Source organism: Megascapheus bottae, chromosome 8 (assembly GCF_031878675.1).
Source record: "Megascapheus bottae isolate mThoBot1 chromosome 8, mThoBot2.hap1, whole genome shotgun sequence".
Classification (NCBI taxonomy): Eukaryota; Metazoa; Chordata; class Mammalia; order Rodentia; family Geomyidae; genus Megascapheus; species Megascapheus bottae.
In genome coordinates this window covers 38718010-38733852 of record NC_143516.1, presented here as the reverse complement: position 1 = coordinate 38733852, position 15843 = coordinate 38718010, and the positions used below count along the sequence as shown (strand labels likewise).

Here is a 15843-nt window from a genome sequence, read left to right as displayed (position 1 = left end):
GTTAGCTGTTTTCTGTAGCTTGAATGTGGGTAGAGTTGTATCCTATCTGGAATCCATGGTCAGCTGCCACTGGTGTGGGCTCAAAACTGTCTTCTTAATCAGGCTGCTTAACTTTTCCTCTTTGGCCACTTACTTGGTGTAACTCTTTAGCTGTGAACTTTTGTTAGAATGCTAAAATTGGTATCTTGGCAAGAGCTCAGGTAGGCACAACCTGAACCTCTGCCATCTTCCCAAAATCCCTAAAAGATTTCTTTGATTCACTGTTTCAGAGGGCTCCATTCATCATGATGAGACATGATAGAGCAGAGCCGCTCACAATTCCGTGGCCAGGAAGCAGAAAGAGCAGCAGGCTAGAGACCCAAGTATAAACTTCAAAGACATCCTGCAGTGACCTACTTCCCCCAATTAGGCCCCACCTCCTAAGTTTGGGCAACCTCCCAAAATAGTGCCACCAGTTGACCTAGCCTTTAACACATGAACCTATGAGGGAACATTACAGAAGGAAGCCATAATATACTCCATTGAGTTGGGTGGCAGCAACAGTACTCTAGCAACAGTGCTGTGAGTGAAAGCTGGAGGGACATTGCTGGAGTCTGCTGGACTATGCTGTCTACTACCTGTCCCTACAATCTATCCATCGGAACTTGTGTTTATCCATTGACCCAGCAGTACCAATGCTAGGTTCTTGAGGTGATCTAATTCCAGGGAACTCTGGCTGAAGAGCTACTAGGGATTCTTCCTCTCTCCAGCCCCTAAATCTCCAGGTTGAGTAGTCCCTGAGCACTTGAGTTGCTGCAGCCTGAGGATAGTAAGGTGCAGGCAGATGAGGCTTTCAGTCTTGGAGATGGTGCTGAACTAGGCTGCAGACCTCAGTTGCCATAACTTCGCAGGCAGGAAAGGCATGCTGTTTCTGTCATGTGTCTTATGGATAAATCACTTACTAAGCCAACTCACCACTAGACCTCAACAAGCTTCAGAAAGCTCATCTTGGCATCACCAGAACTGTTGATCTGGTGAAGTTATTATGTTCATATTGTGTGTCAACACTTTCAAGATTGAAATTAATACAAGTAAGCAATGGGAAAAGGTCAGACTATTGACTATTGACTGATGGGGTGACACATATATATGTTGAGGCATCTGTGAATGGGCTGGGAGGTTTGCATGTGATGACAGGAAATAGAAAGTAGATTAAAATAATTGTTGGGGCTGGGAATATAGCCTAGTGGTAGAGTTCTTGCCTAGCATGCATAAAGTCCTGTGTTCGATTCCTTGCTACCACATACACAGAAAAAGCTAGAACTGGTGCTGTGGTTCAAGCGGTAGAGTGCTAGCCTTGAGGAAAAAAAGCTCAAAGACAGTGCCCAGGCCCTGAGTTCAAACTCCAGGACTGGCAAAAAATTAATAAATAAATAATTGTCAAAGACTCACAATGAGAAAAGGGATATGTTTATGTTTCCTAATCTCTGTCTCTCTTTGTTGGCAGAACTGACATTCTCTACCCCAGCATGAAGGCTTTAGCTAAGCAGATGGGGAAAGAAGATGAATTTGAACAACTCATAATAATTGGTCAATCTATTCTACCCCCCAAAGGAGCTTCAGAAGTAGAAATAAAAACTCAGCAGGTATGCAAGAGCTATTTTAAACTTGCCTTTGAAAATTTGCTTTAAGGTATAGGCATGTAAAACTACACATAGACTTAAATGGTGTGTTTTTTCCTAAGAAGTTCATTGTGAACCAAAGGATTGTAAGTCATTAAAGAGACTATGGAGGTGGGGAAAGGGAGAGTGTTTAAAGGTATATGGTAGCCTAAGCAAAGAATTACTCCTTAGCATCTCAATTCCTTCCACGAGTCTAGATTTTCATTATTCTTTTCCTCTAATTGAGGTGTTCCTGCATGAGGAAAATTATAGAAAATGTAAGTCCTACCTATCGGAAACAGAAAAATCTAGTGCAAAAATATCTATCTAGAAAAAAAAAACATGAATACATCTCCTTGTAACTGTTTTTCACAGAATAAGAAAATTTCCAGTTGCATTTAGAGTATTTAGAGACCCCAGTGGGGGAAAAACATGGAAGATTACAATTCAACAAAGGGTAGAAAAAGGTTATATTGCCAGGCTCACACCTGTAGTCCTAGCTACTCAAGGAGGCTGAGATCTGAGGATCATGGTTTGAAGTCCCCAAAAAAGTCCCTGAGACTCTTATCTCCAATTAACCACCTAAAAACCAGAATTGTTGCCGTGGCTCAAGTGGTAAAGCACCAGCCTTGAGCAAGAAAGCTTAGGGACAGTGCCAGGCTGACTTCAAGCCCCAGAACTGACTCAAAAAAGAGGGAGGGGAGGGATTGCATTTTATCAATCAGGGTGAAGGCCAGGGAGAAAAAATACTATTCTCCACAGAAGTGTATCTAATCCCACAGCCCTTGGGAGCCCAAGAAATGAACCCTTTCCCTTTCCCAACTAGAGATTGGCTGAGGAAGAAAACAGAGACTAGATCCCTTCTGCAGGAATTGGACTTTGGAGGCCAGAGTATAACTAAATCCAGAGACTAACTCTCAACCTGTGCTTACTTTAGCTTCAGAAGCTTCTGGAAAATCTTGAAATCCATATGATCCAGGAGGTATTAAGAAGAGTTAATCGAGAAAGAGTACTAGTTTTATCAGAAAAGTCGAATGAGGAGTGTACCCTCCCAACCGGTAAAGCATATTTATTTTTACTTCACAAAATAAAGTTTATTAGCCAGGCATTGGTGGATTACAACTCTAATTCTAGCTATTCAGAAGGATGAGATCTAAGGATTGAGGTTCAAAGCCAGTCCAGTCAGGAAAGACTGAAAGACTCTTATCTCTAATAAACAACTAGAAAACCAGAAAATGGCACTGGGGCTCAAAGTAGTAGAGCACTAGCCTTGAACAAAAGAGCTCAGGGATTGTGTCCAAGCCCTGAGTTCAAACCCCATGACTGACAAAAAAGAAAAAAAAATAATGTTCATTTGTTGTATTTGTAATTGTAAAAGCAATCCAAGTTTCCACATTTGTTGCAACAAAACAAAACAAAAATATTCCAAAATTACACTTTAGGAAGTGGTGCTGTGGCTCAAGTGGTAGAGCGCTAGCCCTGAGCTGCAGCACTCACGGACAGTGTCAAGCTGAGTTCAAGCCCCACAACCAACAACAACAACCAAAAAAAGTTCTACTGTATACCTTGACCTAGAGGGAACAACTATTGACACTTCAGTGTATTCTCTTCCACTAGCAAGGCCGTGTGTGTGTGTGTGTGTGTGTGTGTGTGTGTGTGTGTGTATGCATGCATGAATGTGGTGTTTTTATGAATGTATATTAATTGTGTAAAATAATTGGGCTTATGATGACATTTTACCCTCACACACTACCTTCTCTTTCTCTCCTCTCCCCTCACTAGTCCCTTTTCTTTTCCCAAATAATAGGTTTTTCTGTTTTCATGTCTTTTTTTTGGTGCCACTCTTGGGGCTTGAATGCAGGGCATGGGCACTGTTCCCGAGCTTCTTTTCGTTCAAGGCTACTGTGCTTCCAATTGAACCATAGTTCCACTTCTAGCTTCTTTGGTAGTTAATTGGAGATAAGCATCGATCCCATGGACTTTCTTAAATAGGCTGGCTTCAAACTGTGATCCTCAGCCCTCTGAGTAGCTGGAGCAGGCATGAGCACTCAGCTTTTTTTTTTTTTTTTTTAATCAAGATATCAGAAATGAGAGAAAATGCTGGATGTTTGTCATTCAGATACTGGCGTATTTAATTTACTATGATGATCTCCAGTTCTGTCAATTTTCCTCATATGACATGATTTTGTTCTTCTTTATGCCTGCCTACCACTCCACAGTGTCTTAAACCCATTTATCCACTGACAGCTGGTTGTTTGAGGTGGCTGTTGTGACCTGTGCCACAATAAACATGGCTGTGCAGGTATCTCTATTGCATGCTGACTTCCGGTGTATATCTAGGTTTTAATATATGATAGTTATAGCCTTTAGTTGTTTTTATTTATTATTTTTCTGGTTGTTGGTCTTGAACTCTGGGCCTGGGCACTGTCCCTGACTCTTCAGTTCAAGGCAATTGCTCTACCACTTGTACCACAGCATCACTACCTAGCCTTAGTTTTTTTATTTTTTCTTGTTTTTTTTTTTTTTGGAGGAACTACAGTACTGATTTTTACAATAGTTACATTTACTCACATTCCTGCGAACACATAGCCTGCCCTGCATTTGTTTGTTCTCATTTTCATAATGATAGTCATTTAGTCTGGAGTGATAGAATCTCAGTGTAATTTAGATTTGCATTTCACTGATGGCTAAAGATGCTGAATATAAGCCAGTTGGTGGCTCACACCTTTAATCCTTTAATCATAGAAAAGTGAGGCTATGCCTTAAGGGATAGGGTGGTAGGCTTGAGGTGATGAAGAGTTCAAGGACAGTGCCCAGGCCCAGAGTTCAAGCCCCATGACCCCAAAATAAATAAATAAATAATATATATATATATATATGTATTTTTTTTTTGCCAGTCCTGGGCTTGGGCTCAGGGCCTGAGCACTGTCCCTGGATTTTCTCAATGCTAGGGTTCTACCACTTGAGCCACAGCACCACTTCTGGCTTTTTGCTATGTATGTGGTACTGAGGAATCCGGATCTTCGAGCATGCTAGGCAAGTACTCTACCACTAAGCCAAACTCCCGGCCCCTAAATAAATATTTTTTTTAAGATCCTGAGAATCCATCTGGCCCTGGGCTTTTCTTGGATGGGAGGTCTCTTATTGCCATTTCTATTTAAGTTCTTGAAATAGGTCTGTTTGGTTGGATTAGGTCTTCTTGGTTCAGTGTGGGTATGTTAATATTGGCTAGAAATTCATCCATTTCTTCTAGATTCTCAAATTCGTTGGCATAAAGGTTTGAAAAGTATCCCCTCATGATGCTCTGGATCTTGGTCATTTCTGTCATGATATTACCATTCTCATCTGTGATTTTGTTTATTTAGGTGTGTTCCCTCCTTTTTTTGGTAAGGTTTGCTAAGGGTCTGTCAATTTTGTTAATTTTTTCATAGAACCAACCCCTTGTTTTGTTGATTCTTTCTGTAGTTCTTTTTTACTCTAATTCATTTAGTTCTGCTTTGATTTTAATAATTTGCTTCCTTCTACTGGGATTAGGGTTGTTTGTTGCTCTTTTTCCAAGACCTTAAAGTGTGACATTAAATTGTTGGCTTGCGATTTTTCCAATTTGTTAATGTAAGCACTCAGAGACATAAATTTTCCTCTGAGTACTGTCTTTGCCGTGTCCCAAAGGAGTTGGTATTTTGTGTGCTCCTTACTGTTAAATTTCATAAACTGTTGGATTTCTGTTCTGATCTCCTCCATGACCCATTAGTGATTCAACAATGTGTTGTTCAGTCTCCATGAGTTACATCCAAGAAAAGCCCAGGGCCAGATGGCTTCACAGCTGAATTCTATAAGGTCTTCAAAGCAGAGCTCACACCAATACTTCTCAAGCTCTTCAACGAAATTGAAAACGAAGGCTCTTTGCCAAACTCATTCTAGGAAGCTACTATAATCTTCATCCCAAAACCAGACAGAGATTCATCAAAGAAAGAGAGCTATAGACCCATTTTTTTGATGAATATTGATGCAAAACTTCTCAACAAAATACTGGTCTACAACAACTTATCAAAAAAATTATACACTATGATCAAACAGGATTCATCACAGGGATGCAAAGCTGGTTCAACATATGCAAATCAATTAATATAATTCAACACATCAACAGGAGCAAGGACAAGAATCACATGATTGTCTCAATAGATGCAGAAAAGGCATTTGACAAGATCCAACACCCCTTTATGCTAAAAGCTCTGGAGAAACTAGGGATCCACAGAACATTCCTCAAAGTAATAAAGGCTGTGTATGACAAACCCACTGCTAGCATTATACTTAATGGCGAAAAGCTAAAGCCATTTCCTCTAAGATCAGGAACAACACAAGGATGCCCACTCTCTCCACTCCTCTTTAACATAGTATTAGAATTCCTAGCCAGAGCAAAAAGGCAAGAAGCAAGCATAAAGGGGATCCAAATAGGGAAAGAGGAGTGAAACTTTCCCTCTTTGCAGATGACATGATTCTGTATTTTAAAAAACCCTATAGACTCCACTCCCAAGCTGCTTGAGCAGATTCAAAACTTGGGCAAGGCAGCAGGGTATAAAATTAACCCTCAAAAATCAACTGCCTTCCTATATGCCAACAATGCGAGGAACGAGGCAACAATCAGGAAAGCAACTCCTTTTGCAATAGCCTCAAAGAAAATAAAGTACTTAGGAATTAACTAAGTAAAGGACCTTTTTGATGAAAACTTTAAAACCCTGAAAAAGGAAATTAAAGCAGAACTGAGGAAATGGAAAAACCTCCCGTGATCCTGGATTGGAAGAATTAACATCGTGAAAATGGCAATCTTGCCAAGGGCTATCTACAAGTTCAATGCAATACCCATCAATAACCCAATGTCATTCTTTAAAGAAATAGAAGAGGCAATCCAAAATTTCATATGCAATAATAAAAGACCCCGTACAGCAAAAACAATTCTTAGCAGACAGAACAGCGCAGGAGGAATTTCAATAGTAATTTTAGACTCTATTACAGAGCTACAGTGACCAAAACAGATTGGTACTGGCACAAGAACAGGCCTGAAGACTAATAGAATAGAACTGAGGACCCAGATATTAACCCACAGACCTATGGCCACCTAATCTTTGATAAGGGAGCCCAAAAAAAGAAAAAAACAGAATGAAAGGAAGAAAGCCTCTTCAACCAGTGCTGCTGGCAGAACTGATTAAGCACCTCCAGAAAACTAAAGTTGGATCCTTCTTTGTCACCCTGCACCAGGATAAACTCCAAATGGATCAAAGACCTCGAGGTAAAAGCAAATACACTGAAAACTTTACAAGAAAGAGTAGGAGATACACTAGGTCTCTTTGGCACAGGTTGAAAGTTTCTTAATAAGGACCAAGAAACACAACAAATCAGAGAAAGTCTGGATAAGTGGGACTGCATTAAACTGCAGAGCTTCTGTATGCAAAGGACATAGCTAGCAAATTAACTAGAAAGTCTGCCAAGTGGGAGAAGATCTTCACTAACCATACAATGGACAAAGGCCTCATATCTGAAATATACCAACAGCTCAAAAAATTGAATCACTCCAAAACTAATCTCCAAAGAAACAACCATTCCATTAAAAGATGAGCCAAAGACTTAAAGAGAGTCTTCTGTGAAGAAGAAATAAGAATGGCCTAAAGACACACGAAGAAATGCTCTACATCTCTGGCCATAAAAGAAATGAAAATCATTCAGTTAGAATGGCCATGATCAAGAAATCTAATAACAACAGATGCTGGAGGGGATGTGGCCAGAAGGGATCACTACTATACTGTTGGTGGGAGTGCAAACTCATTCAACCACTATGGAAAGCAGTATGGCAGTTCCTCAAAAGACTAAACATAGAGCTCCCCTATGACCCAGCAATTCCACTACTTGGCATTTTCCCAATTGTCCAGAAACAAGGACATACTAAATCCACTAGCACAACGATGTTCATTGCAGCACTATTTACCATAGCAAAGATATGGAACCAACCCAGATGCCCCTCAGTTGATGAGTGGATCAACAAGTTGTGGTATTTATACACAATGGAATTCTATGCTGCTGTCGGAAAGAAAGACATTGCCTCATTTGTAAGGAAATGGAAAGACAGAAAAAACCATATTAAGTGAAGTAAGCCAGACTCAAAGGAACATAAGCTCAATGGTTTCCTTCATTTATCATAATCAGTAGAAACCTTGGGCTCTCCTAGCAGAGATTTACAACAGAACAAAACCTAGGTACATAAGGCCATATAGTATGATGCTAAATGAAAGGACCTCCATGATATAGAAACAAAAGCCATATAATGAGTGCTTGTTGTCCTTAATGTACTATGTTATCTCTCATTTCTTTTGCTGTCCCTTGGTTATCTCATATTGTTACAGTATTTCACCTTGTTATCTGATATATTGGATATATGCATATTCGGTTATTAGAAATTGGATAGGGAAGTGGGGAAAACAAAATGAGGAGTGGGGGTGGGGGGGAGGGAAATGGGGACCAAGACCTGAGAAAGGGTATCAATGTATGTGAAGTAATGCACCCTCTATCTGGTGAATATAATGTAACCCTTCTATTAATTACAATAAAAAATAAATGGAAGAGAAAAAAAGATGCTGAATATTTTTAAAGTATTACTGGCCATTTATAATTATTTTGAGAACTCTCTAGTCAATTTATTTCCCTATTTATTAACTGGGTTATTATTTATTGTTCTTTTGCTATCTTATTTTTTGAGTCCCTTATTTATTCTGGATATAAATCCCCTGTCAGAAGAATAACTAACAATTGTTTCCTTCCATTCTATAGAGTGTCTCTTCCCCTCTGGTAATTGTTTCCTTTGCTACTGAAGGGTTTTTGTGTGTGTGGGAGGAGTGGTCATGGGGCTTGAACTCTGGGCCTGGACACTGTCCTTGAGCTCTTCAGATCAAGGCTACCGCCCTACCACTTGAGCCATAGCTCCAATTCCACTCTTCTAATGTTTAATTGGAGATGACAGTTTCAGGGTCTGTAATGCTTGGGCTAGCTTTGAACCTTGATCTTCAGATCTCAGCCTCTTGAGTAGCTAGGATTACAGGCATGAGCCACCGAGTCTGGCTTTATTGAAGCTTTTTAATTGGATATAATTCTATTGGTAAATTCTTCCTCTTATTTTCTGAGCTATTAGAGTCCTTTTCTGTGCTTTCATGTAGATAGCAAGAATTCCTATGTTTTCCTGTATCCATCTCAAATTTATAGGCTTTACATTTAAGTCTTTGATCTATTTTGAATGAATAATTTTTTGTACAGGATGAGAGATAAGGATCCAGTTTCAATCTTCTATATTAGATATCCAGTTTTCCCAGCAGACCGAGAAACTTGGAGACTGAGTTTTGTCCAATTTGTGGTGGTGTGCCTTTGTCAATAATTAGATGATGCTGTCTGTGTAAGTTTATTTCTGAGCTGTTTTGTTTTTTTTTTAATTTTTCAGTCCTGGGGCTTGAACTTAGGGCCTGAGCACTGTCCTTGGACTTTCTGAAGGACAGAGCTCTACCACTTGGGCCTCAGCATGACTTCTGGCTTTTTTCTATGTATGTGTTACCAAGGAATCAAACCCAGGTCTTCATGCATGCTAGGCAGGCACTGTACCACTAGGCCAAACTCCCAGCCTACCACTTCTGTTTTTCTTTCTATGCGTGTGGTAATGAAGAATGGAACCCGGGTCTTCATGCATGCTTAGCAAGTACTCTGCCACTAGGTCCAACTGTAGCTCTATTTCTAAGTTTTCTATCCTCTGGGACTATGTGTCTAGTTTTGTGCTAGTGCCATGCTCTTTGTTAGTATGGCTCTGTTGTATAATTTGAAATCTAGTTTTGTGATGCTTCCACCAATACTCTTTTGCTCAGGATGGCTTTGGCTCTTCAGGGTGGACTATGTTTCCATGTGAATTTTAGGCACACTGTGTCTGGGTCTGGCAGCTGCTGGGCCATAGGCACTTGTGCTTCAAGTGCTGATGAGAGTCTCCCTCGTGCACAAGTGTTACCACATCCAAGAGAGTGTAAGATTAACACACACACACACATACACACACACACACACACCATACACAACAGATCAAGAGACTGCATTAGAAAGAAAAAGCTTTATAATAACAACATTTCCCAAAGTACTTCTTTTCCTATTTGTTTAAATAAGAGGCTCTAATTTTATATTATATTGCCCTGTGCAGATTTGTAGCTGGTTCTGTCTGAACTACAAATATCTACTCCCAACTCTTAGTAATTCTACAAGAAAACTCATAATCTCTGCACTAGAGAAAAACTGCCTATTAGCAAAACCAATTCAGATATCCTTTGAAACAAATTCCACAGACACTGGAATGTTAATTATACCCTTAGTCCTCACCTAAGATATTGTTTTCCTGCCTGTATAAAGACACGGTCATTTTATCAGTGCTTCATGTAGCCGAGTTTCATAAACAGGACTTTGGGAGAGAAAAAAAACCTGTTCAATGAGAGAGCTAAGCAGGCCCCTGCTGGCAACTCTAAATGTCACTAGAGAGTTTAGTGCCATTGAGCTCCAGTTACAGAATACTTGACAAGACAAAACTCTTATTGTTTGTCCTGTGTGCCTGGTATCCAGGCAGTTCCCTCTGAGTCCTGTGGAGAAAATCCAGACGCATGTGACAGGTGCAACCAGCTGTAGTGCTTGCATTTGTTCTATTTCATTCTCATGCTGTGGGGGAAGGGGAGAGCTCACGTGTTTAACAGCTGGGCTGTCTTGTGCATGGAATGGTGCTCGTCAGCTGTGCTTGGAAAGGGCCACCGTAGCAAAGGCATAGAGGTGTTTTGATTGACATTATTAAACCTTACCGCCCCTAGAGAAAGCTGACCAGTTCTAACCCCTTGTTTGCATTTTGTAGTCATAAGACCTTGACTGCTTACTGCTGGGCAGGTAGCTCAGTAGGAGAGTGATTGCCTAGCAGGCCTAGACCCTGGTTTTGATCCCTAGCATAGCAATAGAGAGAGAAAATATTTCTAAGGTAAGGAGCTTCTGTCAGTGCTGTTGACTGGTTTTCTTTTGGCTTTGTCTGTGGATCTGTTGAGCCTGCCTTGGTGGGAGGCCTTCAGTTTCCTTTGCTGCTGAGTCCCTAATGCAAGCAACTGAGTGCACGCTGGGTGCCACAGAAGCTTTATGTACATTTCTCCAGGTTAGTAGACCTAAATGGGCTGAGTGCTAGTGAAAGGGCCATTAAAACCTTGCTGTCTACCCGCTTATAACACTAGGCCTTTGTGTTCCTTATAGGCTGCCTAGGACTTTACAACCTTTAGAAAGTACAGCTTAGACTATTCCTCTCCTCTCTCCGCTGCATCATGAAGCTTAATCTTTTGGTGTAGCATCCATGAGTGTCCAGCGAGGAAGATGTGCCATGCATAACTGGACCTGGTGCTGCTTCTTGCTAGCTGAATTCTAGAGGTTTCCACATACACCCTGCCATCCCAGCCCTGGGAGGTGTCCACAGGGCTCTTCACAAATTTGCTTGAGTTTGAACTGCCTGTGACAGAGAGAATAGTACCAGAAAGGCCCTGCCATCCTCCGTCTTTGACATGTAGATATTGAAATGTCCTAATTTTCCTTGAGGGGTTGTAAGGCAAATAGTGTCCAAAGTGGAATACATCTATCCCAGGAATGTGAGAAGAAAATTCAAAACATGAAGACCATTTGGGAACTTAAGACATGGCTCAAGGGGTACAGTGCTAGGATGGAGCAAGATTAAATCCACTTAGGCAAGCCAGAAGTTTGACCTAGTGCTAGAGTTCTTGCCTAGCATGCAAGAAGACCAGGGAATCGAGTCCTTGGTACCACATAGAAAAAAGCCAGAAGTGATGCTGTGGCTCAAGTGGTAGAGCTCTAGTCTTGAGAAAGTCCAAGGACAGTGCTCAGGCCCTGAATTCAAGCCCCAGGACTGGCAAGAAGAAGAAGAAGAAGAAGAAGAAGAAGAAGAAGAAGAAGAAGAAGAAGAAGAAGAAGAAGAAGAAGAAGAAGAAGGAGAAGGAGAAGGAGAAGGAGAAGGAGAAGGAGAAGGAGAAGGAGAAGGAGAAGGAGAAGGAGAAGGAGAAGGAGAAGGAGAAGGAGGAGAAGGAGGAGGAAGAAGAAAAAGAAATGAGCTATCAACTCATGAAGGAATGTGAAGAAAGTCTTGATATATATTCCTTGTGAAAAAAAATAGTTTGAAAAGAAAACATTGTTTGATTCCTCCTATGACATTCTGGAAAAGACAAAACTATGGAGAAAATAAAAGGATCAATGATTAGGAGTTAGGGTAGGAGGGATAAATAGGCAGAGCACACAGGATTTTTAGGGTCGTAAAACTTCTCTCTATGATACCACAATGGTGAATACATGTCATCACTCATTTGTCAAAGTCACAGAGCATTCAACACTAATGAATCCCAGTGAAAAACTAGGGACTCTGAGTGCTAATGATGTGTCAGTGTGAAATTGGAGCTTTCAGACTCCAGGCTCAAACTCCAGGAGTTGCACATGTTAGCTTGTCTTCCTATATGTCTAATAAAGAGACACAGTAAAAGCAGAGACAAAGGAGAAGTATTACATGTCACGTGCATGCCAAGGGAAAGTAGCATTGTAATTTGTCTTCAGCCAACTTCAAGGGTACAAAATGAGCTTTGGGTTTCTTGTTTGTTTCTTCGTTTGTATGGGGGGGAGGGGTTAGCATCCTAGGGCTTGAATTCAGAGCCTGGGCCCTGTCTCTAACCTTTTTTACTCAAAGCTAGTGTTCTACCACTTCAGCCAAACTCCACTTCTGGCTTTTTTGTTGCTTAATTGGAGATAACAGTCTCAAGAACTTTTCTGCCCCAGGACTGGTTTCAAACTATAATCCTCAGATCTCAACCTCTTAAGCAGCTAGTATAACAGGTATGAGCCACAGGTACCCAGCGAGTTTTTGGTTTTATAAAGGGAAAAACTGCATAATTAAAATAGTCTTGGGCAAAGTAGGGACTGGTTGACCATGTTCTCAGTCTTCCTTAGACATTGTTAATTGTCATCAGTGAGTCACTGCAGTTTGGTCACTTGTGCCTGGTGAGTTGTCTGTTCTAGACTTTGGGTGTTCTCTTTCTTTGGGGCTGTTTTGCCTCTTGCCACAAGATGCTTATTGATAAATTCTGTATTCCCTAGAACCCAAGGCAACTGCAAAGTGACTGCAGAAGGGGATGCTCAGATCAAAGGATGGTGGGGGGCCGAGTGCCTTAGGTTTTGTTTGTTTGTTTATCTGTCCATCTGTGTGCGGTCCCTGAGCTCATCAGCTCAAGGCTAACACTCTACCACTTTGAGCTACAGCACCATTTCTGAGGGTGACTGGAGATAAAGACTTTCATGGCCTGGCTGGCTTTGAATCGTGTTCCTCAGGATCTCAGCTTCCTGAATAGCTAGGATCACAGCATGAGCCACCAGCACACAGCATGGCTTAGCTTTGATCCTGCTCTTAGTTAAACTGTGTGCCCAAATACTGGTCACCATTTCTCAGCAAAAGTGCTGAGGAGTAGAGGCTGAGTCTATGAAAAAATAAGAGGTCTAGAGAAACTTTGTATTTTTCCCTCTGTTTTGCTAAGAAACTCAAGGAAAGGATAGCTGTCAGAAAAAAAGAATATCAGGGCAGGGAATCTGGCCTAGTGAGAGAGTACTTGTCTGGCATCCATGAAAACCCAGGTTTTGTTTTGTTTTGCCAGTCCTGCACTTGAGATGGGGCCTGAGCACTGTCCTTGAACTTTCTCAAGGTTAGAGCTCTACCACTTGAGCCTCATCAGCACCCCTCCTGGCTTTTTTTCTATGTATGTGGTACCAAGGAATTGAACCCGGGTCTTCGAGCATGCTAGGCAAGCACTCTACCACTAGCCAAACTCTTGCTCACCACCCCCCAACCCTGGTTCAATTCCTTGATACTACATACATAGAAAAAAAGCCAGAAGTAGTGCTGTGGCTCAAGTGGTAAAGTGCTAGCCTTGAGAAATCCCAAGGACAGAACTCAGGACCTGAGCTCAAGCCCAGGGCTGGAAAGAAAGAAAGAGAGAGAGAGAGAGAGAGAGAGAGAGAGAGAGAGAGAGAGAGAGGAAGAAAGAAAGAAAGAAGGAAGGAAAGAAAGAGAGAAAGGAAGAAAGAAAGAATCAAATTAGATAAGGGAAATATGAAAAGATTGGGTGAAATTTTGAAAATGTACAAAAATAATGCATTTGGATTTTAAATACTGGTGAAGCTCTCTCTCTTCAACAGCAAATAAAATTAGAAATTGCTGGCTATATACTATAACTTATGGTTTATAGATAAAAGATGGTATAAAATAACAATCAATAGGAATGTACAAAGAAAATATCTAGATGATTGATGGATAATTGTGAAATTATGGACTATTTCTTTTGTTTTCTTTTTTTGTTATTGAGATATTAGGGTTTAAATTCAAGTCCTCAAGCTCACTTGGCTTGGTTGGCTGATACTTTGCCATGTAAGCCATACTATCAGCTCTGTTCTTTGCTGGTTATTTGGGAGATGGAGTCTTGCAGACTTTCCTTCTGGGCTAGCTTCAAATCTCAGTTCTCCCCTCAGCCTCCTCAGGACCTAGGATTACAAGCACTGCCATTAGTATCTTGCTTAAACTTGCATGTTTTTAAGTTAAATGCAATATAGTGTATGTCATTTGTAAAGCATACTCTGCTTTAACTGACTTCTTTTGACTAACTGCCCAACTGCATTAGATAGTAGGATTTCTTCTGTATTTTTTCAGGAGAAAGGATCTGTTTGTTTGTTCTATGTCAACATAGGTTCAGAAAGCTCAGAGTCAATCATGTTAAAAAGGTTCCTCTACTTTAATCCTTGGAGCCTTTAGTATCCTACTGTACACTACCGTCTTGTGTTCAGGAAAGAAATTGAAAATACAGTGATCAGGAGCTGGGGATGTGGCTCGGGGGTATAACACTTCCCTAAAATGTATTTGTGAAAAACTGTTATTCTCCTTGGGACCATGAACTGTTAAAGAATCAATGTCCTGAGAATAGTTTGAAAATCACAGAAGCACAAGTTAATTATACACATGCTTTTCAACCTATCTACTTAACAGAGGGCCTGGCTGGTCCCGAGAACAGTCATGAGTAGCAGTTGTGCCCTTCAGGTACCATTCTGCCTTGGGTTAGGAACCAGGGACCACAACAGGCCCAGAGGACAAGCAGTTGGGTTGAAATGTTAGAGCCACACTGTCCTTCCTTCAGGGCCAGGGTGCTGTTCAGAGACAGGGGGAAGGGAAATGATTTGACCAACAAGAAATCCAAGTTTTCTTTAGTCTAAGGATCTTGAAAACAATGTAAAATCCTAATTTGAAGGGTGCCGTGTCCTTTTCACTTCCAAAATTCTGTCAAAACTGCTGCCTCCTTTTAACAAAGCTATGACACCCCCCGCCCTCCCCCTACACACACAGAGTGTAAAACAGATTTGGAGACAGCTAGCTCCTCTTTGCCAGGAATTACTTTCCTTGGATGAATTCCATTCTCCCTGCCTCTTCACTCTAAGTTTGCAGCTGCAGCTGCCTGTCTGAACTTGAACTTAACGGGCGAGGAGAATGCTGGCAACTCTGAATTCTGGGAAGTATCTGAAAAAATGCTTCCCCTCCAGCCAAGCCCGGAGAGAAACTCCACACTGTCAAGTGATGATCCGCACACTAGCTTGTGGCAGGGATCTGATACACTCACACCCTGGAAAGGGTATCCAAGTTCTTGTCTGAACTTCCTTCTGAAATAGACCCGACCTATCTTGTCTCAGTTTAGACTTCTATAGTCTTGACCACTGTACGAAGCGTGAATTTCCACTGGACATCTGAACCTTTGGATATTCCATTTTAACTATGTTAGGACAGTGGCGACATGCCTGTTCACCTTCATTATGGAAAATAAATTCAAGACTATACTTGTATACTTATTTTGGAAAGTAGCCAATTGTAGAAGAAATGTGGAATTCCATTGTCCAATACAAGACTCTTTAATAAATAGCATTCTACATGAAAATAGCATAGGCTACAGCTCTGTCTTGGCCACATTTCTCAGCAGACACTACTCGGTTGTTTGTTCTTTTGTGCACTGAATCTCTTGTCCAAATACTGAGCATTCAAGTAGAATGATTATAATTGTTTTAGCAATATAGTGTTATTTTT

The 15843-nt window shown here is 41.0% G+C and overlaps 1 protein-coding gene across 1 annotated transcript in view; it reads left to right on the top strand.

Moving 5' to 3' along the window:
* The window catches only part of LOC150059829 (uncharacterized), a 156383-nt gene that overhangs the window by 109316 nt on the left and 31224 nt on the right, over nt 1–15843 (top strand). The window contains exons 35-36 of the mRNA XM_090338323.1: nt 1487–1625; nt 2578–2698. Of these exons, the coding sequence (XP_090194449.1) occupies nt 1487–1625; nt 2578–2698 (260 nt within the window). The remainder of the gene's footprint in view (nt 1–1486; nt 1626–2577; nt 2699–15843) is intronic.